The sequence below is a fragment of the Coregonus clupeaformis genome, chromosome 29 (genome assembly GCF_020615455.1).
Source record: "Coregonus clupeaformis isolate EN_2021a chromosome 29, ASM2061545v1, whole genome shotgun sequence".
Classification (NCBI taxonomy): Eukaryota; Metazoa; Chordata; class Actinopteri; order Salmoniformes; family Salmonidae; genus Coregonus; species Coregonus clupeaformis.
Genome location: NC_059220.1, coordinates 3,883,817 through 3,909,989, shown reverse-complemented (window position 1 = coordinate 3,909,989; position 26,173 = coordinate 3,883,817). Strand labels below are relative to the sequence as shown.

General features: G+C 42.1%; 1 protein-coding gene across 9 annotated transcripts in view; it reads left to right on the top strand.

The window, feature by feature from the left end:
* The window catches only part of LOC121544597 (neurexin-3a-like), a 647,039-nt gene that overhangs the window by 239,474 nt on the left and 381,392 nt on the right, over positions 1-26,173 (top strand). For 5 of the 9 annotated variants that reach the window (XR_005996136.2, XR_005996135.2, XM_041854566.2 and 2 more), the window contains exons 15-18: positions 4,464-4,654; positions 5,023-5,196; positions 9,395-9,421; positions 12,424-12,543. Coding sequence is in view for 7 of the 9 variants with exons in the window: in XM_041854566.2 (XP_041710500.2) it covers positions 4,464-4,654; positions 5,023-5,196; positions 9,395-9,421; positions 12,424-12,543 (512 nt within the window). In the remaining 2 variants the exon portion in view is untranslated. The remainder of the gene's footprint in view (positions 1-4,463; positions 4,655-5,022; positions 5,197-9,394; positions 9,422-12,423; positions 12,544-26,173) is intronic. The other 4 variants (XM_045209074.1, XM_045209073.1, XM_041854567.2 and 1 more) reach the window with 1 other exon arrangement.

Below are 26,173 nucleotides of genomic sequence, written 5' to 3'. Positions count from 1 at the left end.
GAAAAACAAACTCTATATCAGGGGTACTCAAGTACTATTTGAGAAGGTCCGGTCACACAAATGTCCTAGGTGGGAAAGGTCTGGATGGATAATGTAATTAATCGGCATAGTAACAAACCCCCACCTCGCAACCCATCCGACCCCAAACTGTTCACACCCCTCTTGTTGGCGGAGAGAAAATGTTGCAGTTTTAATTCTAATTTCCCACAATTCTACACATTTCGCATGGGGCAGAGATTTTTGTTTGGCAGTTTTAAAGCGAATTTTCTGCAATTCTATGCGTTCTTCCATGTCTTATGTGTGTTTATATGATACCAGGGGTCGGGGGGAACTGCGGTCCGTATTGACCCCGTTCTGGATCCAGTCCGTGGTCTGCCAGTTGAGTATGGAGGCTCTATATGCTGAGATTCAGGTCGGAGATTTTGATGTGGAAATTAAAACCTTCAGAGGAATTTTAAGCCTTGAATACACTGCAAGTCTGCCCTTTCACTTTTGATTCAGGCACTGAATGAGTGGAGGAGTTCCACCATCGGATCGTACATTTTTCAATTAATTTAATTTAGACTGTAGTCTACATTTATGCCCACAAGTTAATTGCATAAAGTCTGATAATTTACACATCAAAGAAAAGTTTCTGAGCTCAACGAAATCGCCTTTTAGAAGGGCTAAAATACATAAATATCTTGACAGCTTTATGCAATTAAATATTGAAGCACACAATGCAGGCTTTTCAATCCACAACAAGGATGACTTCAAACTTAAAGTACAGTAGGTCTATGGAACTATAGCCGGCGCATAACAGCATCTCACTTACTGTAAGGGCCATCCACATCAAAGACCAGAACTATATTGACAAATTATACATAGCCTAACTATAAAACGTGGATGAGCATCCACACTGGAGGAAAGTTTATTGTTCTACAGTAGGCCTACATACAGTGCGTCCAGAAAGTAGTCAGACCCCTTGACTTTTTCCACATTTTAATACTTTACAGGCTTATTCTAAAATGTATTAAATAAAACATTTTCCTCATCAATCTACACACAATACCCCATAATGACAAAGTGAAAACAGGTTTTAAGATTATTATATTTTTTAAACAGAAATGTCTTATTGACATTGCTATGAGACTCGAAATTGAGCTCAGGTTCCATCCTGTTTCCATTGATAATCCTTGAGATGTTTCTACAACTTGATTGGAGTCCACCTGTGGTAAATTCAATTGATTGGACATGATTTGGAAAGGCACACACCTGTCTACAGTATATAAGGTCACACAGTTGACAGTGCATGTCAGAGCAAAAACCAAATCATGAGGTCAAAGGAATTGTCCGTAGAGCTCCAAGACAGGATTGTGTCGAGGCACATATCTGGGGTAGGGTACCAAAAAACATCTGCAGCATTGAAGGTCCACAAGAACACAGTGGCCTCCATCATTCTTAAATGGAAGAAGTTTGGAACCACCGAGACTCTGGTCTGATGAAACCAAGATTGAACTCTTTGGCCTGAATGCCAAGTGTCACGTCTGGAGGAAACCTGGCACCATCCCTTCGGTCAAGCATGGTGGTGGCAGCATCATGCTGTGGGGATGATTTTCAGCGGCAGGTACTGTGAGACTAGTCAGGATCGAGGGAAAGATGAACGGAGCAAAGTACAGAGAGATCCTTGATGAAAACCTGCTCCAGAGCACTCAGGACCTCAGACTGGGGCAAAGGTTCACCTTCCAACAGGACAACAACCCTAAGCACACAGCCAAGACAACGCAGGAGTGACTTCGGGACAAGTCTCTGAGTGGCCCAGCCAGAGCCCGGACTTGAACCCGATCTAACATCTCTGGAGAGACCTGAAAATAGCTGTGCAGCGACGCTCCCCATCCAACCTGACAAAGCTTGAGAGGATCTGCAGAGAAGAATGGGAGAAACTCCCCAAATACAGGTGTGCCAAGCTTGTAGCGTCATACCCAAGAAGACTCAAGGCTGTAATCGCTGCCAAAGGTGCTTCAAGAAAGTACTGAGTAGATGGTCTGAATACTTATGTAAATGTATTTTCAGTGTTTTTGTTTGTAATAAATGTGCAAAACTTTCTCAAAACCTGTTTTTGCTTTGTCATTATGGGGTATTGTGTGTGGATTGATGAGGAAGAAATGTAATTTAATCATTTTTAGAATAAAGCTGTAACGTAACAAAATGTGGAAAAAGTCAAGGGGTCTGAATACTTTCCGAATGCACTGTATGTCAATCAACTGATGGGCCAAATCAGCTCATCAACTCAGCCAGGGAAACAAACAGTAGCTTATTATCGGTTTTCACAGCTTTCATTGATAGGGTAACGGGTAAATAATCAAATAACAAGGGGCCTATTGCAACCATCGATGTCAATAAGATTCGCGCCAGCTGATGTGTTGTTAAATCATCAATATGTACTAAATTCACCTGCACAGCTGATCTCACTTGCAACCATTATTGGTCACGCCATTACAGATCCCTAAAAGATGCTTGCAGCCAAATTATTTCAAGGTATGTTCGGCCTCTTGTTTTAAAACAGACTACGGGCGATCTTTCTATTTGACAAGAATTCCGTACATCATGGCAAATCTACTGTGGCAATTTACCCGACACTTTGTATGAATGGTAACTAATGTTGGTGTAGCCTACTGTTATAATTTTATTTGTTTCCTATTTATTTTATCCATTAAAAATAAAGTGTCTGGTATGGTAAAATTCTTATCAAGATTAAAAATTGCCTGCACTGTCCATATTTGAAATGTTTAACTAAATCAAGTCAATCAGGGGGATTTAGTTATTTGGGCAAGAAGGGCATGGGCCGGAGTGAAACCCTTGACGAAACAGTAGGCTTCTATGTGCATACTGAAGGCAGCTGCCCTAACCGCTAAACCACCCCAAGCCATGATTGAAGTCAAGATTCATAACCTTAGTTTTGCTAGAAACCTTAAAGGCCTAATGCAGCCGTTTTTATCTCAATATTAAATCATTTCTTGGTAACAAATACCTTCCTGTGGTTGTTTTCAATCATAATGGTCAAAAATAAAAATAAATAGCTTCTTAGCAAGAGCAATTTCTCAAGCAAGAATTTTACTAGGACTGTCTGGGAGTGGTCTGATTGGGTAGGGGAAAATTGAAAATGATCTGCTATTGGCAGAGAGGTTTGGAACTCTCTTTCTTATTGGTCTATTACAATGTCGTCACAATGTTGTCACTGACTAGTTGGATATTCATTTCCCACTGAGCAAACAATTTCTGTACTTACAGCATTCATATAAATACATTTGTATCATGTTTTTGCTTCGGCAGAGCTTTTTTTTTTTTATTGCCATTTGTCAATAAAACTCATAAATGCAACTGTTTATGTAAAATTGGTTTGTGTTATACTTGTAGCCTTGGTTGTCTTGAAAATAAAATGGTTAATCACTTCGTTGTGAGGCTAAATATATGGGCTGGACATGCAGATAAATGAAAGTCAGATAAATGAAAAGCCAATTTTTGCTGGGGTCTCGGGACTGATGGGGTTAAGATGTCCTATTTTACGATAATATATAGGCTACTGTAGATCAACAAATAATAATGGGCTGTGTTTTTTGCGTGTTTTTGGCCTTGAAAATCTGAGTCGCTCTCTTTAATTCGCCATTGCGCTCCATTCCGTGGGCTACCTTACTATTCTCAATTTCATCTTGTCTTTACATCTGATATTATAGGCTACAGTAGGCTATAGCTTAGGTGTAGCCTACAGCTGCATTTCGGATACACTTGACACTTGTATGTCGTAGTGAAGACCAATATCTATCTTGTCTTATTAAGCTAGATATTGTTGATGTGTACGGGTGTATTTCAGACACATATTTGTACATTTTAATGTTGCAGTAATTATTATTATTATAATTTTAAATTAATTTTAGCGTTTCAGCGAGCGAGAGAGGGAAGATGATTTTCATTGCAGGCACTGGTCCGAATTACTCCACTGCCACCGCATGGAGAGAAAGAGAACTGCGGGTTTTCAGTGAACGTGTCTAAATTCCGACGCTCATTTTATTTTCCTGATAGTAGGAAAACATTTAGCTACAAAAGAGTGATCAAATTAAGATCCGACATCTGTATGTCTACAGAAATTACTTTTAACCACAATGGTTAAATGTCACCATTTTGACATATTCTAATAGTTGACCAACCACTCCACTCACAGAGGCCTAGACGTCATGTCCTCTGCTGCACATTTTAACTTTTTTTTTAAACATTTTAGTCATTTAGCAGACGCTCTTATCCAGAGCGACTTACAGTTTGTGAGTGCATACATTTTTCATACTGGCCCCCTGTGGGAATCGAACCCACAACCCTGGCGTTGCAAGCGCCATGTGCTACCAACTGAGCTACAGGAGGCCTTTGCACCACGCCTATCGGTCCAACAGCTGTTCTATTCAGTGACCAGAGTAACCTTTGACCTCCCGCAGGTACATCCACTACGTGTTTGATCTTGGCAATGGGCCCAACGTCATCAAGGGCAACAGCGACCGGGCTCTCCATGACAACCAGTGGCACAATGTGGTCATCACTCGTGACAATAGCAACATCCACACTCTGAAGGTGGACGCCAAGGCAACCAGTCAGGTGGTCAACGGAGCCAAGAACCTCGACCTGAAAGGTAGAGTATATAACAGAGGTGGTTCAGTGACCTGACAGGTAGAGTATATAACAGAGGTGGTTCAGTGACCTGACAGGTAGAGTATGATTGTGGGATGACTGACCTTGCCTGAGACCAGAATATCCATGTTCTAGAGCTATGGCTTTAGTGGACTATTGTGGTTTTGAGTCGCACACGTCCACCTGGGTTGGTTATGTTGAATTCTTAGAAATAAATCAAATGTAAAATACTCTTTAATCAAATAATTTATTTGCAGATACAGGACTGTAAAACAAAAGATTTGCCAGGACAGTCAAATAAAAGACTGAGTGATAAAGCTAGACTGTCAGTAACATGTCCATTTCCGTGTCGTCTCCTCCTCCCTCCAGGTGACCTGTTTATCGCTGGGCTGGGCCCTGGTATGTACGGTAGCCTGCCCAAGCTGGTGGCATCCAGGGACGGCTTCCAGGGCTGCCTGGCCTCAGTGGACCTCAACGGCCGCCTCCCTGACCTCCTACAGGACGCGCTTTTCCGCAGCGGGCAGATAGAGCGTGGATGCGAAGGTACACCCTCCCTCAAAACCATATCCGACTCGGACTTCAACTCAAACTACAACCCCAGAAACAACAACAACTACAACGACAGCTCAGGGAGCCCATTCGTCCTTATCTCCAACAGTAGATCCACCTCCATCGTTCCTTATCCTCCCCCGTCCATCCTACTAACCCTGCTGGTCATCTCACTCACCACCCAGATAGCCTTCTGTTAATGAGAGCAAGGCTGGGCATTTAAAACCACCCCCAACTACCATCATTACAGTACAGTAGATAGATGTAGTTAGAGAAGAATTGGACATTTAAAACCACCCCCAACTGCCATCATAACAGTAGGTAGATGTTGACCCTAACCAATGCTCCAGGGTCAGATAGTATTTACTCATCCTAATGCATAATGTAAGGGTTTAAAGTTGGGACATCTGATCCTAGATCTGTGGTGAGGGGCCACTTCAACCTCGAGCCCCAAACCCAGTGTTTTGGCTAGATGGAGTACAGCTATGGGCAGAAGTGACTTTATGTAGCAGGTTAGGAGAATTAATGCAGCATGTTAGGAGAATTAACGCAGCAGGTTGGAGAATTAACACAGCAGGTTAGGAGAATTAACGCAGCATGTTAGGAGAAATTAACACAGCAGGCTAGGAGAAATAACGCAGCAGGTTAGGATAATTAACGTAGCCGGTTAGGATAATTAGTTTAAGGTTAGGAAAGGAGTTAGGGTTAGGGTTAGCTAAAATGCTACAAGTTGTCCCCGATGAGACACAAACATGAAACTTTTGGTCCGTAGCTGTTCTCCAACTAGCCACAACCCAGACCCAGCTCTTATCAGCCACATTGGTCGCACGTTTATGATGTCATTTCAGCACAACTCAAAGCAGCGGTACAGTAACAATAATATTGGTGTTTTAGGTGCTCATCATTATTGACAGTTACAGTCATGTTTCAGAAAGACATCAAATACATCTTTAAAACATATTTGCAGCTAGTATAGGAGTGTTTCTGTAGGTACATCACAGGGAGCTACCGGTATACTAAACATTTCATTGTATGGGCATTTACCATAATTTGTATGTGATTAATTAGTATTTTGCTCTGTATAATAAGTACTTATCATAAATACGATTAGCTGTTTGTTGATCTAACATACTATATGCCCCACATATTAGAAATAGAATCTCAGCTGTTCTTGCCCGAGCAACAATACAATATAGAAAATGGAGCATGAATAAGAATTGTAATATCTCTATGGAGCCGTGTGAAAACCCCAGTCAGAAATGATACAAGAGCTTGTATGAAGTGTGTGCACAAAACTAAAATGCCTAAGGTTTCCATTTCTTTAGAGTTTATCTCAAAGTTTCCATGCATATCAGTTAAGCGCGAAGACGGCCTACTGAAATATTTTTATACTAGCATCAAATTTCATTCAAATGAACAGTTATTGCTGCAATACTCTTGGCTCTTGACCTTGATCATTAAACATATTTAGTTCTTTGTTACTATAGTTTTTGCTCAGTTTTCATTAATTATTATTGCTTGCATGTGAATCAATTTGCTTTGTGTACACATATTTCCTGGAGCGTGTTGTTTCTCTCTTCTGTTTTCAATTTCAACATCTCTGTTTTCAATTTCAACATCTCTGTTTTCAATTTTAACATCTCTGTTTTCAATTTTAACATCTCTGTTTTCAATTTCAACATCTCTGTTTTCAATTTCAACATCTCTGTTTTCAATTTCAACATCTCTGTTTTCAATTTCAACATCCCTGTTTTCAATTTTAACATCTCTGTTTTCAATTTTAACATCTCTGTTTTCAATTTCAACATCTCTGTTGTGTATTTATTGTTGTCTTATTTTGAAATGACCATATCAGAGAGCCACACAATGGTGCAGCATAAACCCAATATACCTTTAAATTATGACTATTGAACAGTATATCTATAACTCAATATTAATATCCCCATAAGGCTTCCTCTCATTACAGCTTACAGTTTATACAATGTACACCATGATGTTTGTGTGACATATCAGTTTTATTTATTTATTTTTCACAATAAAAGCTCATAAATCATATTTATTTGGTCTTCTGTTGTATCACATTCATATCATTTCTTATTTTATTGTAATTTTGTTTGTGAGTGGTTGTGAGAATGTGTGTGCACATTTATTTTTTGCTAAATAATTGTCATAGTATGAACTTATCTGTCAAGAATAATGGCAGCCTAGTTAGTTGGGGTTTTGAGCACACAGTTGGACAACAGATGGAGTAGCGTGATCAAAAATAATGACTTCGCGAACAGTGTTGTAGGCCCACAGTGATGACGATATTTACGTATTTACAAAGATGGGATAAAAAGAACTACTAGCAACCTAACGGCTACGAGGTCAAAACACCCAAACACTGTATAAACTGCAGCAAGACTCACACAGCTAAGAGCTTAAGCAACAACATATTGTCTATACACAACCTACAACAACACCCCCCCCAACTATCAGAATGGATTATGCCAAACAATGTGCGGGAACCACACAGGTAATGTAGTGAATGAGAACACCCAACATGAAGACTTTGTGGTTGTGGTAACCAGTGATGACCCCCCCCCATTGTCCTGTAACTTTGCTATCTGTTGTAAAATTACTGTAAAAGTCCACTGTTTGATTTGTGATTGGTTGTGAACAGGGTAGGCTAGTGTGACCGTGCTATTCGTTGATCTCGCGCTGATGCATGTAATTAAAGTTGTTTATTTATTCATGTTCAGGTGAGAGCTCGCATTTGTATGTTAGCGGTAGTGCTTCTTTACATTCATGCTTTAACAAGTCATTAAGTTGCTTATTTCGCAAAAAAAGAAAAACAACACAGATTAGTTTTTAACATTGCTCCCTCAACTCACCAGCTTGAGGCTCTTCATGTTGGTTGTCACTAGTTACCACAGCCACAAAGTCATAATTGTGGTTAAACCTATTTCTATGATTTCTCTTCTTAAAATCTGATTTTGAAACTAACCCTAACCCTAACCTAACGTAGCAGGCGTAAAAGAAACGGCTCAAACTAGATCCCCTACATAAAAAAACTAACAAAAAAAAAACTGTCTTCTGCACTGTTCAACCAATCCAGTAAATGTGGAGGAGGAGTTCAGATGAAGTGTTGCCTTGTTAACGCCTAAAAGTGGAATTTGCATCACAGGCTCTCTTTCCATTTCCGGTTGTTTGGGACTCGGCAGAGGCTACCTTAACCCAACCTTAACCACACTGCTAACCATATGCCTACGCCTAACCTTAAATTAATACCAAAAAGCTCATTTTTCTTTTTATGAGTGATATAGCCAATCTTGACTTTGTGGCTGTGGTAACTAGTGACAACCGTCAGTGTCTACCTGGCATAGGTTAGTGTAATCGAGGCAAACCCTCACTAGATGGCGCCGATGCCTCAGTATAAAGGTGGATGCAAACGTTGGGGGACTGAGCTGCAAACTGAGATTGGCAGGCCCGGGAATCACTAGGTCAATTCACTAATGAAACAATGTTATGGGTTTTCAATGCATATCGTTGTTTCTGTGTCTGACATCATCCTTGAATCATCTTGTGTCGTTTGTCCTCTTCCCTTCATGATAAAACATATTCATACTAACCTTTGTGTTGTCATCACTCTTGAGCAGCAATTGTCCCATTATGCTTTAATTAGACTATACATCTACTGAATGTCTAAATAAATACATAACTAAGATTGATTGAATACATTATCCATGTAAAATGAAAATGTTAATATTCCTATGCAGGTTTCCATGCAGATGTCTGTATGTTATTTGTTGTTGTAATTTTCACTTGAATATTACTGTTTTAACAAAGTGCTTCTGAATAATGTGTAATGACTGAACAGGTTAACATGTAGCTAAATCAATGGTCCAGTGCCCTTCCTTCCTAATGCATTTGTTGAAGTGACAAATATACAGTGTGTCTCAATACGTTCAGAATCTCCAATCCATACCCATCTTCATCGACATGTTTTCTTTGTACTGTCCCCATCTATTTCACCTGTCTCCTTATTGTTTGGTTGTCATGGTAGCATAGCCCTGACCCCTGACCCCTTCCTTAGAGAATTTGAAGGGCATGTCCCTGTTAGTAAAGTGCTGGCTTTATTAACCGACAGTCTTTGGCCACCTACTAACCTTATTTTATTGTTTTCCACTTTCTGTTCTTTTCTCTAACAAAGTTGGTTTCACCAAAGCTGACCTACAAGGTAGAAGGTTCAAGTTCCATTCTGAGCTTGGCTGAAAGATGCTGTGTGTAATGTTATGTGTCACCACTCACTAAAGACAAATACCTTGGCTTAAAGGTACTCTCAGCAAGATGACATCATCGTATACAGTGGGGTGACTTCCTGTTTACAGAAAACAACAACAACAGAATTTTGGCCTCAAGGTAGAAACACAGCAGATCCAATAGGAATCTTGGCTGATTTAAACTCTGATATTGTTGGCGGTAAAGCAGGAAGTCTTCAAGCTGTGTTTGATGATGTCACCTTTAAGCACAATCGACAGCAAACATGGCCAGGTATTGAAAGATTATTTGTGGCTGGCTACGTGCTTGTTATAAAATGGTTCACTTCTGGAGAATGGTAGGTAGGGGCTGCTAGTCCTACGGCGTACCCTGGATTTGCGTCGCCGGGAGGCATGCAGGCGGGCAGCCAGAGAGGCAGGCAGGAGACAGGCAGGCAGGAGACAGGCAGGCGGGCAGGGAGGCAGGCAGGAGACAGGCCAGCGGGCAGGGAGGCAGGCAGGAGACAGGCCGGCAGGAGACAGGCAGGGAGGGAGACAGGCCGGCGGTCAGGGAGGCAGGCAGGAGACAGGCCGGCGGTCAGGGAGGCAGGCAGGAGACAGACAGGGAGGGAGGTGTGCAGGGAAGGAGACAGTCTAATGATTGCGATGGAAAGCTTTTGCATAAATAAAACATTAGCCGCCTGTATAATTATGTCAGCAGATCTTGTTTTTCTGTATCGGGCCATGTACAGTCTGTCTGGGCAGCGCTGTTGATCAATCCGCTAAGTCTTGCATGGTGGGTCGACACACACACGCACGCACGCACACACACACAAAAACATACACACGTGCACACACATGCACACATGCAGAAAGGCACACACATGCACACACACACGATCCCCTCTCCCCCTCAAATGCTTTTAGGACTGGAGTGTGGATGCCCCCTGATAGGCCAGTGCGATTAGCACACTAATTAAAATGACGGTCGCCTAAATTAAATGTGAGTTTCCGACAGTCTGACAGCCGGTTTCATTAGAATGCGAGAGCAGCTTTTAAATGCAATCAGTGCAGGCTGGAGACTGATGTATGGTGTTTTAGAGAAGTTTATACACGACTCTCATGTCCATATCCAAAGTCCACTTCGAGGGGATTTAGGACATATTTATTTTAGAAAAAAATTCCCACCCCAGACGGAAAGAGATATCTACTGCTACAGCTGAGTAATATCAACAAAGGTTTCCTCTGAGAATGTGTTCAGGTTGAATTAATAGATCGGCAATTTCAACAGAGAACACGCGCATACACGGTAGATGAATGTCAGTCTGGCTATATGAGCATATTCAGCACAACTCTATCTCTGTCAACTCAATAAAGCATGTCTCATGTACCAACAGGACATATAAAAGTGTGTCTTTAGGATTCAGGAACATTGACCTCTTCTTCACTTGCAGCTTGTATTATTATTACTACTTAATGGATGTATTTCAGGTTACTGTTCTAGCTAATTTGGTGCCTGTAAAAAAAAAAAAAAAACATGTAGTGAATCATTTTATCTTGCATAAATCTAAGTTCCACTGCACCTTTTCATTACACAATAAATGCACTTTTAGCCCACTATGATTTTGTTCAATTTCTAGTACTTTTTTCGTTTATAATGGTCGTGCGCAAGAAAATTGCACTTAAATCCAGTTTATTTGCAGTGGGAATATTGTCCCGATTTTCCCTGAATTGGTTTTGTGCTGCTGCACAGCAGAGACTGCATTTCCTCTTAACCACATGTGCAAAAACATGGGATGAGTCTAGAAGGTGGTGAGTCTAAAGTCCTCGTGTGGGCTGCATTCCACACAGATGCATCGTCCGATATTCCCTCGCTCACTCACTTTTCACAGAACTGGAAAGGGTCTGACCCGTTGTATCGGTTTCGTGAAGGAGAGTGGGCGAGGGCAGAGGGGTAAGGGGACGCCTTTCTGGGATGAGACACAGCCCCTGGACTTAACTGGACACAACCACACCAACATTTATATAACAAAAGCACATATCCTACATATAGCTATACATCCCATCTATGTGTACCACTTTGCTATTAAATATTTTGTTTCTTTGTCTTCTTTCTGTTGTTCCCGTGGTAACTCTTCTCCAGTGTCTCTGTGTGTAGACTGGTCTAGGCTAGAGCAGGGGGAGGGGGGAGGGAGGATGGGAGAGCTTACACCCGGGTCACACTTCATATTAACTTCTGGTGGCTCTAAAACTGTGTGTTCCCATGGGGCTGACATGAACGGGCATAATGAAACTACAGTGTGTGTATGTATATATTGAATAAGGTTACGACTTGAACAATGTTAATATCATCGCAAAATAAACTCTCAATAACCTCACATAAACTATACTCAAATAAGTGTTCTAGTCATTGTAACTACTATTGAACAACACATACCACCACCGTAGACTGTGTGTAGTAATTCGTTGTTTTTTTATTCCACCTTTATTTAACCAGGATAAGCCAGTTGAGAACAAGTTCTCATTTACAACTGCGACCTGGCCAAGATAAAGCAAAAACAGTGCGATTAAAAACTTACCATGTAATTACACAGTTATAGAGGAACTCAATATGACAGAACGGGACCCTAGTCTAGTCAGTTTGTCTGAATCCACCAGTTCTCTCTCATCAACCAGCCATGTTGAAAACACGTCCAGCACCCTGTTCAATGTCTGTGCACTAAAAGTCTTACTAAAACCTACTTGGAGGGAATGCTGTGTGTGTTTTTTTATTATTATTTTTTTCTTCAGTTTGGTGCACCTCTACGGTACTATAACACCTTTGGAATTCACGTAATGTACTTGTTACCTGTACTAACCTGACTAATGCATGGCCCACTGACGTGCACTGACACCTCTGCATGGCACCTGTTGGGGAGCTGTTGGCGAGCTAGCGCTCTCACCTGTGCCCTGGTGTCACATGGCTCTGCTCTGCCACCTGTAGGTCCTAGCACCACCTGCCAGGAGGACTCATGTGCCAACATGGGCATCTGTATCCAGCAGTGGGAGAACTACACCTGTGATTGCTCCATGACGTCCTTCACCGGCACGCAGTGCAATGATCGTGAGTACTGTTTATTGTCTATCTACACGCGCAAGTGCACGGAAACACACACATGCACACACACATGCACACACACATACAGACACAGACGCACACACTTTGAAGAATCCTCTGAAGACGTCTAAAGGTAACTGCTGTTTGTTTCCTTTCTGAGGTGTTTTTCATAGATGTTACAGCCACTAGGGGTGCTAGAGACAATCTTTCATATTCTGACTAAATTCAATTAAATCAACATTTTAGTATTTACACAGTAATCTGAATGATTTAATGGAAACTATTCCTAACCAAGATGGCCTCTGCGTCAGGTGACCTATCAGGTGACCATCAGCAGACCTGTCACCTGACCCTATAAAAGATGGCCGACAAGCACACATAATAGCCTGTTACCCAAATAAAATCACAAAAAGGTATGTTTGAGTGGGCAGTTGCCTTATAAACAGGTACTGCATGAACATCCTGTGATTTAATCCTACATCTCCTTAGAAAGTAGCACTCACTAAATGCCTGAATAAAAGTCCTCTAGAGATTCCTCTAAGACTTGGATAGTTTAGCTTTATCGAGCTCTGTAACGTTGAGTAATTTACATTTCATTGACCTGCTTGAAAACATCATTTTATCCGTTTAAACATGAAACTAGAGGAATCTCAGATAAAAAGAAAATGTAATAATCATTTTAAATAATATAATACAGCGCCAGAGGCCATCATAGGCTGTTGGTGTTATTAAGTATAATATCTTGTTGACGTTTGGTATTAGTCTGAGTATATCTTAGATAATGGTCTCATTTCGTTGTATTTCATTGCACCGTTTACACTGTATCCTGTGCACATGACCAATAAACTTTGATTTAATTTGATTTGATCATAAAGGCTTGAAAAGTATGTTTAGGTACAAGGTCATGTTGGAGTAACATTGACTGAGTCAACGACTCTCACTCTGATGTGTCTGTGAGTCCCTGTAATGAACTGACTGACTCTAGTGCCAGGAGGTTGAGTGGTGTCTTTGAAAAGAGGTGGGAAGAAGCCATCTTCCTCTGCTATCCTGGGGCTCAGGTACAGGGCATTACTAGGCTGCCTCCTACTGTTTTACGCCAGAACACGGGGGGGGGCGTCGCTGTAGTAGTCCATGTGGGATCTAATGACATTAGGATGACTAGCTTGGAACGTCTGAAACAGGATTTTAAAGAACTGATTGGAACTCTGAAAGACTCCAACATGCGTCCAATTATTTCAAACCCAGTGCCATCACTGAATCGTGGCATGGATCGATTCAGTAGGCTGCTGGCACCACACGACTGGCTACGAGTCTACTGTGGCCCTGTTAGAGTTACTTTGACACCTTTTGGAAATAGAAGATGCTCTACAGAGAGGATGGGGTCCATCCAAATCATCTTGTTGCCTGGTCCCTGTCCTCACATTTCAAGACTGCGCTGAGACATTGCTTTGACATTGATTTATCAACACTCCAAGTCCCGCTCAGGTAATCCCAACCATAAATGATCAGCGTTGTCATCATACTGCAGGCCCACAACAGGTAACCCTCATTGACTCTTGTTTTAATCCACGTCTTCGCTCGAGACATAGGCCCAATGGTTCAGTTCTAGACAATCTTGCATCTATACCAATTCAATCCAATCCCATGGTATTTTCAAATAAGGGGTTACCTACCGATTATAGCGTGCTTGTTTTAGAGACTCCATCTGACCTGAAATCCCACAGCCGCGATCTTGGATGTGTTCATGTAAATGGCAGAAGTCTGATTTCAAATGTGGATTTGATTGAAATTCTGGCTTCTCAATCCAACATGGACATTCTGGTAATTTCTGAAATTTGGTTGAAATTTGGTTGAATAATTTCTGTGTTGGACTCTGATGAGTCTCTGTCCTGTTTGAATGTTTACAGATCGGACAGAATATCTTGCTACCTCTGTCCCTAAGCAGTTTGATTATCTCGTTCTTAATGTGGACCGTGGTCATAATAATCAGCTGACACTAGTTGGAGTGTATCTAAGTGTGTTAAGTTTGAACTATTCATTATGGGCAATTCTAATATTGAGGACTCCAGTGTCAGATACACTGAAAGATATTTACTCCGAGCTAAACCTGTCTCAGCTGATAACTGAGCTTACACGGCCGAATCCTAAAGATCCATCGAAATCCACCTTGATTTATCTTATTTTGATGAATACTATCATTGCCCAGTTGTCTGTGTCAGAGACGGGAGATGACATAAATCTAAGCCTTGTGTCATCACTAAGAGGAACTTACACACTTTAGTGAACAAGTTGTTTTACATGATCTTTATTTTAGTGACCTTGATTGTATCTCAGCTATCCCTGAAACAGATTTTTTTTGGATTTTTTTATGTCTTCAACACTATTGTGGATAATCATGCCCCCTTCAAAACTCTGAGAGTTAAAGGTAGATCAAATGCCTGGTTCACTCCTGAATTATCAGAAGTCAAGGCCAGGAACACAGGATTAGGCCCAGATTGGAAATATTTTAGGCAACTGAGGAATCAATTACATTTTAGTAATTTAGCAGACGCTCTTATCCAGAGCGACTTACAGTTAGTGAATGTATACATTTTTAATACTGGCCCCCCGTGGGAAACAAACCCACAACCCTGGTGTTGCAAGCACCACGCTCTACCGACTGAGCTACAGGGGACATACTTTATTTTTCATGTTTATAGATATGGACATCCAATGTGCTTTTAAATTCACAGGTATTATTACATTGTTTAAACGCCACCAATTGCGTGCAATTCTTGGTACCTTAGGCAGAACATCAATCCTCTCAGAACAGAAATTCTGTAACAGTTGGCTAACAAAAGAACAAGAAGCACATCAACACAACATGATCCTCCAAATGAGATTTTACAAGATCAAGGTACACATTAATTTAGTGGTGGGTGGGTGTGTGCGTGGTGATGAGTGTGTGTGTATGCATGTGTGTTGGTGTCAGTGCGTGTGTGTGTGTGTATGTGTGTGTGTGTGTGTGTGTGTGTGTGCATGTGTGTGCAGAAGTGTCAGTGTAGGCGTGTGCGAGTGTGTGGGTAGCGACCCGTGAGTGGCATATAGTCAGTGCAATCAATGTATAAGACTAATCAGAAAGGCTAAATCTGATTATTATGTGACCACTTGTTCTGATTGTAAGGGGAATCCGGCTACATTCTAGAAAACGGTCAAATCCCTGAAGGGTTGTACTTCCTCAAATATGCCATCATTGATTTAGTCAATGCACAAAAAAATAAGTCATTGATGCCTTACTTGCTATAGATACCAAGAAATCCACAAAGGGCTGACCAGTTGGAGCCAGGTATGCTCAGGTGTGCTGCCCCCCTCACTGCTGGCTCAGTAACCCATATCTTAAATCTAACAGTGTTATCAGGGAATATTCGTAAAGTATGGAAAACAGCTTTTGTGCTGCCACTCCATAAGGGCAGGGATAGTAGTGATCATTATCTTCTCATCTCTAAGCTTCTATGTCTAGCTAAGATTTCTCGAGATTTTAGTAAATAAACAACTTTGCTCTTTTTTTTTATCTGACCATGGTATTTTGAATACAATTTAATCTGGGTTTAGACCAGGGCACAGCATCCACATTAGTTGTCAATGATATTGTCAATGCTTTAGAATGAATTGTGCTGCCTTGTTTGTGGACCTGTCAAATGCATTTGATACTGTTGATCATGCTATTTTATTGAGCAAGTTGTCCTCGTTTGGCCTGGGTTCTGACGCCTGCTCATGGTTTCTATCAAGGCTCAGGATAAGACCCAGATGCAGACAGTTCGAAATAGCAAAACGTTTATTTACAAAAACAGGGGGCATGCAAATGACTGGTCAAGGGCATGCAGAGGTCAGCAATCCAGAGCAGAGTCCGAAAGGAACAGAAACAGCAGGGTCGGGGCAGGCAGAGGTCGGTAATCCAGAACAGTGTCACAAGGTACAGAAAGGCAGGCAGGCTCAGGGCAGGCAGGCTCAGGGCAGAATGGTCAAAACTGGGAAAACAGGGACTAAAGCAAAAGAGGAGTACGGGAAAAATGCGGGTAAGCTTGACGAGACAAGATGAAATGGCAACAGACACTGGTATAAATACACAGGGGATAATGAGGAAAATGGGAGACACCTGGTGGGGGATGGAGACAAGCACAAGACAGGTGAAACAGATCAGGGTGTGACAGGTTTCATGATTATCTTAGTGACAGAACTCAGGCCTTTCGTGAATTGATGGGGTTAAAAATTTCTAGAAGTACATAAGGGTGTTCCGTAGGTGCCGATACTAGGAACCTGTTCTTTTCATTATTTATATAAATGCTATTGGTCAATCTGTTAAATCCTGTTCATTTCATCTATATGTGGATGGTACTATAATGTACGCAATTGCCCCGACTGCTGACCTGACTGTGACAAGTCTATAGTTCGATTTTGAAGCTTTACAAAAAAGCCCTTACTAATTTAAAAATGTGTGCTTAATACAGGCTAAACTAAATGCATGCTGTTTTAAAGTTCTTGTAAGATTTTCTCGGATGGATTACTTCTTCACTAATCGGATGGTTCTATAATCGAACAAGTCAATGTATACAAATATCTTTTGATATTTGATATTGATTTAATGTTTAACAAGCAGACAAATGAGCATGTTTAGAAGCTACGATTTAAAGTGGGCTTTTTGTTTTTATAGAACAGATCTTGTCTCTCTCCAGTCAGCAGGAAACAGATTGTGCAGTCAACCTTTCTACCTGTTGTTGATTATGATGATACTATTTATCAAAGTTCATCTGCCTCTTCTCTTAAACCCCTGGATGCCGTTTTATCATAGCGCCCTTCGTCTTATTAATTAATTAATTAATTAATAATTAATAATTAATATAATCACGGGATATGTAGTCGAAAAATAGAGAGAGTGAACAAATGTGAACAATGATGAAGGCCAGTGATGAAGATGCAACTTTCTGACGCCAGCCTTGCATGTTGATTCAATTTGGCATGCATATTTGCATCTCAAAGGAGATAACACACCTTCGCCGTGGCAATCTCCAGGACGAGACATTCCCACGGAAGTCCTGGGGTCACTGATGCCAGGAGAGGTGTGACGACTGATTAAAACTTGAATTTACTAAATTAATGTTACTGTGTGAATTCAATTGTCGTGTTTGTTTTGTTTCAAGAGCTAATAAAGAGCTGCACATTTTGATATGTCTTATTGCATTGTATGTTTTCTGGTTGATGCATTTTTAAAGTGACCGGATTTAAATTGTACGTTGGGGTTGACTGGTTATCAGGCACATTCCTGTTGTCCGGTCAGAACATTCAAATTGAGTTGATTAGATTAGAATCTGGGTGTGTTGTTCCTGCCTTTTGTTCACTAGCAAAGTGCTAAGAAATGTTAATTCAGGTTGGGGACGCGTTCCCACTTCAATGTGGTTAAAAGGGCAGTGAATTCACTTGCTACCGTGTGTATCAGACACCTAGTTATTTATCTTAGAGACTATTCTAAACTGAAGACACGTGTAACCATGTTAAAGTCTTAGCCTACTGGTGATAGTCATATACTCTGTGTAATACTGTAATGTACAATGTATTTATTTGCAAATTATGGTGGAAAATAAGTATTTGGTCAATAACAAAAGTTTCTCAATACTTTGTTATATACCCTTTGTTGGCAATGACACAGGTCAAACGTTTTCTGTAAGTCTTCACAAGGTTTTCACACACTGTTGCTGGTATTTTGGCCCATTCCTCCATGCAGATCTCCTCTAGAGCAGTGATGTTTTGGGGCTGTCGCTGGGCAACACGGACTTTCAACTACCTCCAAATGTTTTCTATGGGGTTGAGATCTGGAGACTGGCTAGGCCACTCCAGGACCTTGAAATGCTTCTTACGAAGCCACTCCTTCGTTGCCCGGGCGGTGTGTTTGGGATCATTGTCATGCTGAAAGACCCAGCCACGTTTCATCTTCAATGCCCTTGCTGATGGAAGGAGGTTTTCATTCAAAATCTCACGATACATGGCCCCATTCATTCTTTCCTTTACACGGATCAGTCGTCCTGGTCCCCTTGCAGAAAAACAGCCCCAAAGCATGATGTTTCCACCCCCATGCTTCACAGTAGGTATGGTGTTATTTGGATGCAACTCAGCATTCTTTGTCCTCCAAACACGACGAGTTGAGTTTTTACCAAAAAGTTATATTTTGGTTTCATCTGACCATATGACATTCTCCCAATCCTCTTCTGGATCATCCAAATGCACTCTAGCAAACTTCAGACGGGCCTGGACATGTACTGGCTTAAGCAGGGGGACACGTCTGGCACTGCAGGATTTGAGTCCCTGGCGGCGTAGTGTGTTACTGATGGTAGGCTGGATTTTTGTTTTCCTCCATTTTGTCTGTCATAGTTGACGTGTACCTGTGATGAAAATTACAGGCCTCTCTCGTCTTTTTAAGTGGGAGAACTTGCACAATTGGTGGCTGACTAAATACTTTTTTTCCCCCACTGTAGCACATGCTTGGGTACCAACTTGACATCCCTGATCTACTCAATACATTCATCCTAGAACATTGGTGATGTGATGGAAGGAGTCAGGCGCAGGAGGGTAATCACCGAATACAGAGTTTATTCCTGCGGTACACAAAATACGCTGGAATAGCGACAAACGAAACAGGCACAGGGGAAACTATCTACCCTGGCAATACACTGTAACGGTATCTCCATACAATACATAGGCACAGGGGAAACTATCTACCCTAGCAATACACTGTAACGGTATCTCCATACAATACATAGGCACAGGGGAAACTATCTACCCTGGCAAATACACTGTAACGGTATCTCCATACAATACATAGGCACAGGGGAAACTATCTACCCTGGCAAATACACTGTAACGGTATCTCCATACAATACATAGGCACAGGGGAAACTATCTACCCTGGCAATACACTGTAACGGTATCTCCATACAATACATAGGCACAGGGGAAACTATCTACCCTGGCAATACACTGTAACGGTATCTCCATACAATACATAGGCACAGGGGAAACTATCTACCCTGGCAATACACTGTAACGGTATCTCCATACAATACATAGGCACAGGGGAAACTATCTACCCAGGCAATACACTGTAACGGTATCTCCATACAATACATAGGCACAGGGGAAACATCTACCCAGGCAATACACTGTAACGGTATCTCCATACAATACATAGGCACAGGGGAAACATCTACCCTGGCAATACACTGTAACGGTATCTCCGTAGAATACATAGGCACAGGGGGAATATCTACCCTGGCAACAAAATGGTACGAGTAGCTCCACCGAGCTACAGTACTCTCACAAATAAACAATCACCCACAAGGACAAGGGGGGCAGAGGGAACACTTATACACTGACTAATGAGGGGATTAGAACCAGGTGTGTGTAATTGACAAGACAAGGCAAATGTGATGATGATAATTGGGGCGGCAGTGGTTAGTAAGCCGGTGACGACGAACGCCGTAGCCTGCCCGAACAAGGAGGGGAGGCAGCCTCGGCGGAAGTCGTGACAAGTGGCCAGGATTAGCTATTTGTATCTAGTCTCTTAATAGTTGCATAACGGTGCAAGTTAGACACATGTTGATTGTAGTCTGAGAGGAGATATAAGGCTAGCTACCTTGACTAGATTCCTCCAGAGACGCACAGGGTCTGTTGCATTTATTCACATAATAATGGAGTCAGATTGATAAATGTAGTTTATTATTATTCAACATAATTATTACTCAATGGCTGGATCATTTTTAGACATCTACATAATGGTGACCCCGAATCCTCAGTCGATGGGGATTTCCACCAACCTACAGAGACCGTTTTAGTACTCATCACTGTATTCAGTATGAAAATGTACGCACTCACTAACTGTAAGGATAAGAGCGTCTGCTAAAATGACTAAAATGTAAATGTATTCTTTACCAAAAGGTTGGCTAGAGCTCTATAAAGTCACGTTGATCACATCTTAGCACACGTTTTGTTTACAAAGCTTTGCTCCATAAAGCTTCCGACTTACCTAACAACACTGTTAAGATTAAAAATGACTAGTTACCAAACCCGTTCACAGGGTTCACAGCTTTCTTTGGACAGTCCTTCATTTTTTTGCACCCTATGTTTGGAATAATCTCCAAAAGACGTTTCGATTGGATGCATTACATTTACATTTAAGTCATTTAGCAGACGCTCTTATCCAGAGCGACTTACAAATTGGTGCATTCACCATATAGCCAGTGGGGTAACCACTTTACAAAATGGATGCTTTGAAGTCCCTAGGGCAATTCAGACAGCTGACAGAGGATTTTTTATAATGAAGAATGTGTTTGTTTTATTGACTGTGTTTTCTATCTTCATGTTTTTATTGACTATATTTATGTTTAAATATACTTGCTTGTTGTATGTGCTTGTTTTTTTATGTTGTGCAGGGCTGATTTGTAAAAGAGACTTTAGTCTCAATATGACTCTCTCTCTCTCTCTCTCTCTCTCTCTCTCTGTCTCTGTCTCTGTCTCTTTCTCTCTCTCTCTCACTCTCTCTCTGTCTCTCTCTCTCTCTGTCTCTCTCTCTCTGTCTCTCTCTCTGTCTCTCTCTCTCTCTCTCTCTCTCTCTCTCTCTCTCTCTCTCTCTCTCTCTCTCTCTCTCTCACACACACACACACACACACACACACACACACACACACACACACTCGTCCCCCCTCCCCCTCACAACGTCAGTCCTATTAACAATGTCTGCAGTGAGGCAGAGACATGGTTATAGGTGATTGGCCCTTCTCTTTGGTTCTGCAGTGAACGCCAGCCAAGTTGACCTTCTTGTGATTTAAGAGTGACAGGTGGAACTGTGCTCCTTTGTAGTCTCTCTCCCTCTCTCCCTGCTACCCTCTGTCCTCCCCCCATGCTTTCCCTCTCTCCCTCCCTGTCGTATTTCCGCCAGTGGAGCCGCTGAATCAAAAGTGCGTTAGTGGAGATATGGAGTGACTTAATTAAATAACGCAAGGAGATTAATGCGTGTGTCAGGTCTGCCAGTCCGCACAAATATCTGGCTTTCCCTGTGCCCTCCGCTGTAACGGACGGATGGGAGATTACTGGGAACGGCAGGAAGACACTACTGTTAGACACACACAACACACACACGCAGACACACACACACACACACATACACACACACACAACACACACACACACACACACAAAATACACACACACATACACACACACACACACACACACAACACACACACAAACACATATACACACACACACACACACAAAACACACACACACGCACACAACACACACACACACACACACACACACACACACAGACACACACACACACACACACGAAGCACACACACGCAGACACATATTCTCAGTTGCACAGCACATAAAGAGTCAAAAGTAACAGAGGTCATTCTGTGAGTCTGGATCAATAACATGATTATTGACAGGCAGACCTACTGAATGTTGACCTCTGTATGAATTTAGTATGTAGTAGTGATTTTAGAGCATCATGTCTGTACTGTGTGTGTGTGTCTGTCTGCGTGTGTGTGCTTCTGTGTGTGTGTGTGTGCGCCCGCATGCGTGTGTGCGTGCTTGTGTGTGCCCGTGTGCACATACACTTGTGTGTGTGTTTGGCTGATCCATTGATCTGAAGATCTATGACAGTGACTAATGGAGTCTAGTGAGCCAATTAACTCTTAATTATTTTCTAGTTAGGACTCAAAATGGTCCCAATGATTTTTTACTGCGCCACAACAGTATTTCACCACCAGGTGGCAGTAGAGTATACCAATTCTGAGGGAGCACTTGGAAGCAGAACCAGAGAAGTCCAGCTGGAGAGAAATCAAACTAACTCTCCTCTCCTCCTTTCCACAGGTGTAGACCTATATGAGTAATTCTCCCTAAATTTTATTTCTTAGCCTAGAACAATGTGCTTTCTCTTATCCTTTATAGATTTCATTCATATGTTTTGTATTCATATGCACCTGTATGGTGCAGTACATTCTCAGATTCTCAGAAGTGTGACATCTTAGTTTACATTGCTTGAGCCATTTCTTATTTAATGTACACTGAGGGGAATAAAACAGAACGTGGACATTTTCCTCTGGCTAGAACCATACTTTATCTATAGCCCAATCCATATGGCGTTCTTTACCTGGCGGTAAAACTCTCATAGAAACCCGCTTCATATTGGCTTTAATACAGCAGAGGAGATGTGACTGTAACAGCTAATCAGACACAGAGACCCGGAGGATGAAAGGAGCTGTGACTGTATAATCGGACACAGAGACCTGGAGGATGAAAGGAGCTGTGACTGTATAATCAGACACAGAGACCCGGAGGATGAAAGGAGCTGTGACTGTATAATCAGACACAGAGACCCGGAGGATGAAAGGAGCTGTGACTGTATAATCAGACACAGAGACCTGGAGGATGAAAGGAGCTGTGACTGTATAATCAGACACAGAGACCCGGAGGATGAAAGGAGCTGTGACTATATAATCGGACACAGAGACCTGGAGGATGAAAGGAGCTGTGACTGTATAATCAGACACAGAGACCTGGAGGATGAAAGGAGCTGTGACTGTATAATCGGACACAGAGACCTGGAGGATGAAAGGAGCTGTGATGGTATAATCGGACACAGAGACCTGGAGGATGATAGGAGCTGTGACTGTATAATCAGACACAGAGACCTGGAGGATGAAAGGAGCTGTGACTGTATAATCAGACACAGAGACCCGGAGGATGAAAGGAGCTGTGACTGTATAATCAGACACAGAGACCCGGAGGATGAAAGGAGCTGTGACTGTATAATCAGACACAGAGACCCGGAGGATGAAAGGAGCTGTGACTGTATAATCAGACACAGAGACCCGGAGGATGAAAGGAGCTGTGACTGTATAATCAGACACAGAGACCCGGAGGATGAAAGGAGCTGTTACTGTATAATCAGACACAGAGACCCGGAGGATGAAAGGAGCTGTGACTGTATAATCAGACACAGAGACCCGGAGGATGAAAGGAGCTGTGACTGTATAATCAGACACAGAGACCCGGAGGATGAAAGGAGCTGTGACTGTATAATCAGACACAGAGACCTGGAGGATGAAAGGAGCTGTGACTCTATAATCAGACACAGAGACCTGGAGGATGAAAGGAGCTGTGACTGTATAATCAGACACAGAGACCCGGAGGATGAAAGGAGCTGTGACTGTATAATCAGACACAGAGACCCGGAGGATGAAAGGAGCTGTGACTGTATAATCAGACACAGAGACCTGGAGGATGAAAGGAGCTGTGACTGTATAATCGGACACAGAGACCTGGAGGATGAAAGTGGTTTGTAGCAGAGGTGCTGCTACTGCATGGGTTGTGTTGCCATAGGAAATAAGTCAGTAGAGGCTGCTGAGGGGAGGACGTGAATGGAATGGCATTGTGGTCCTCTGTAGCTCAGCTGGTAGAGCACGGCGCTTGTAACGCCAAGGTAGTGGGTTCGATCCCCGGGACCACCCATACACAAAAATTTATGCACGCATGACTGTAAGTCACTTTGGATAAAAGCGTCTGCTAAATGGCATATTATTATATATTATTATGAACACATGGAAACCACGTGTTTGATTTTATTTTATACCATTCCACCTATTCCGCTCCAGACATTACCACGAGACTGTCCTCCCCAATTAAGGTACCACCAACCTCCTGTGAAAAAAGTAAGGCATAATATTGACGTTGATTTAAAATCATGTATTTTCATGAGAGAGGGAGTCATATGCCATGGATAGGTGGTTGACCTAAATCCTGATAAGTAGCTAACCTATACACTGAGTGTATGCTTTCCGTGACACAGACTGGCCAGGTGAATCCAGGTGAAAGCTATGATCCCTTATTGATGTCACCTGTTAAATCCACTTCAATCAGTGTAGATGAAGGGGAGGAGACAGGTTAAAGAAGGATTTTTAAGCCTTGAGATAATTCAAACATGGATTGTGAATGTGTGCCGTTCAGAGGGCGAATGGGCATGACAAAAGATTTAAGTGCCTTTGAACAGGGTATGGTAGTAGGAGCCAGGCACACCGGTGTGTGTCAAGAACTGCAACGCTGCAGTTTATTTTTCTACACTCGACAGTTTCCCGTGTGCATCAAGAATGGTCCACCACCCAAAGGACATCCAGCCAACTTAACACAACTGTCTGAAGCCTTGGAGTCAACATGGGTCAGCATCCAGGTGGAATGCTTTCGACACCTTGTAGAGTCCCATGCCCTGATGAATTGAGGCTGTTCTGAGGGCAACTCAATATTAGGAAGGTTCTTAATGTTTGGTATACTCAGCGTACACCCTCCCTTTATAAGAGTGAACATTCCAATGGATGATTATTTAGCAGGTTGGTTTCTCCATTGGCTTAATGCTGTGGTTAATCCTGCTATTGTAGTGGTGGTAATCTAAGAGGTGTGAGGCTTTAGACCGGGGGCCATTTTTTGTCCACCCTGCTTCGTTTGGAACCAGAGGTGTCTGGCTTAGACCAATGATGTGTATAAGCCCTGGATGACTGACAGGGGGGCGCTGTGTGGAAGTCACCGCACAGCCATTTTGGCAGCTATAGAAATGCATTTATTAATGTCTACATTTATTTTGGACACGTTTATTCTATTACAGTCACATTCACTCATAGTTTGAAATCATATTATGTGAGTTAAACATTTTTAAAAAATGTATACATATATATATATATATATATATATATATATATATATATATATAAACATTTTCCTTAAAGTTTTTGAGAGTAATAATGTTACTGTCCCCACTAAGACAACAAAAAAATACTTAAATACATGTAATTTTGTCCTTGAAACATTTCATTGAAATACTGTAGAATTCCATTCATTCCTATGGAGGACTGATCCTACTGGGGAGTGCCAATATGGCCGACCGGTGGCTTCAAAGCCTCTCAATGGCCAATACATGGCATCAGCAACCCAGGGTTTATAAAAGTAATTGGGTTACACACACACGCATGGAGGCACACACATGCACACACACGCACGCACACGTACGCACACACGCACGCACACACACACACACACACACTTTCTTTGTAGAATTCACAATACACACTGTTTATTTAAAGGACTCCTGTTGTTGTTTTGCTAGCTAGCCAAGTCTTCAGGTCTGTTGACAGGTCTCATTACTCAGTGAATGTCATTGAATTAGTAACTCGGCTTGCTATCATTTACCCCTGAAAGATCACACTGGCATTGTTAATAGATACACTTAGAAACCTCATCAAACCACCCATCATTAAGTTTGCCGACGACACAACAGTGGTAGGCCGGTTCACCGACAACGATGAGACAGCCTATAGGGAGGAGGTCAGAGACCTGGCCTTGTGGTGCCAGGATAACAACCTCTCCCTCAACGTGACCAAGACAAAGAGACTGTTCTCTCTGCTACCGCAAGGCAAGCGGTACCGGAGCGCCAAGTCTAGGTCCAAAAGGCTTCTCAACAGCTTCTACCCCCAAGCCATAAGACTCCTGAACAGCTAATCATGGCTACCCGGACTATTGGCACTGCCCCCCCACCCCATCCTTTTGTGCG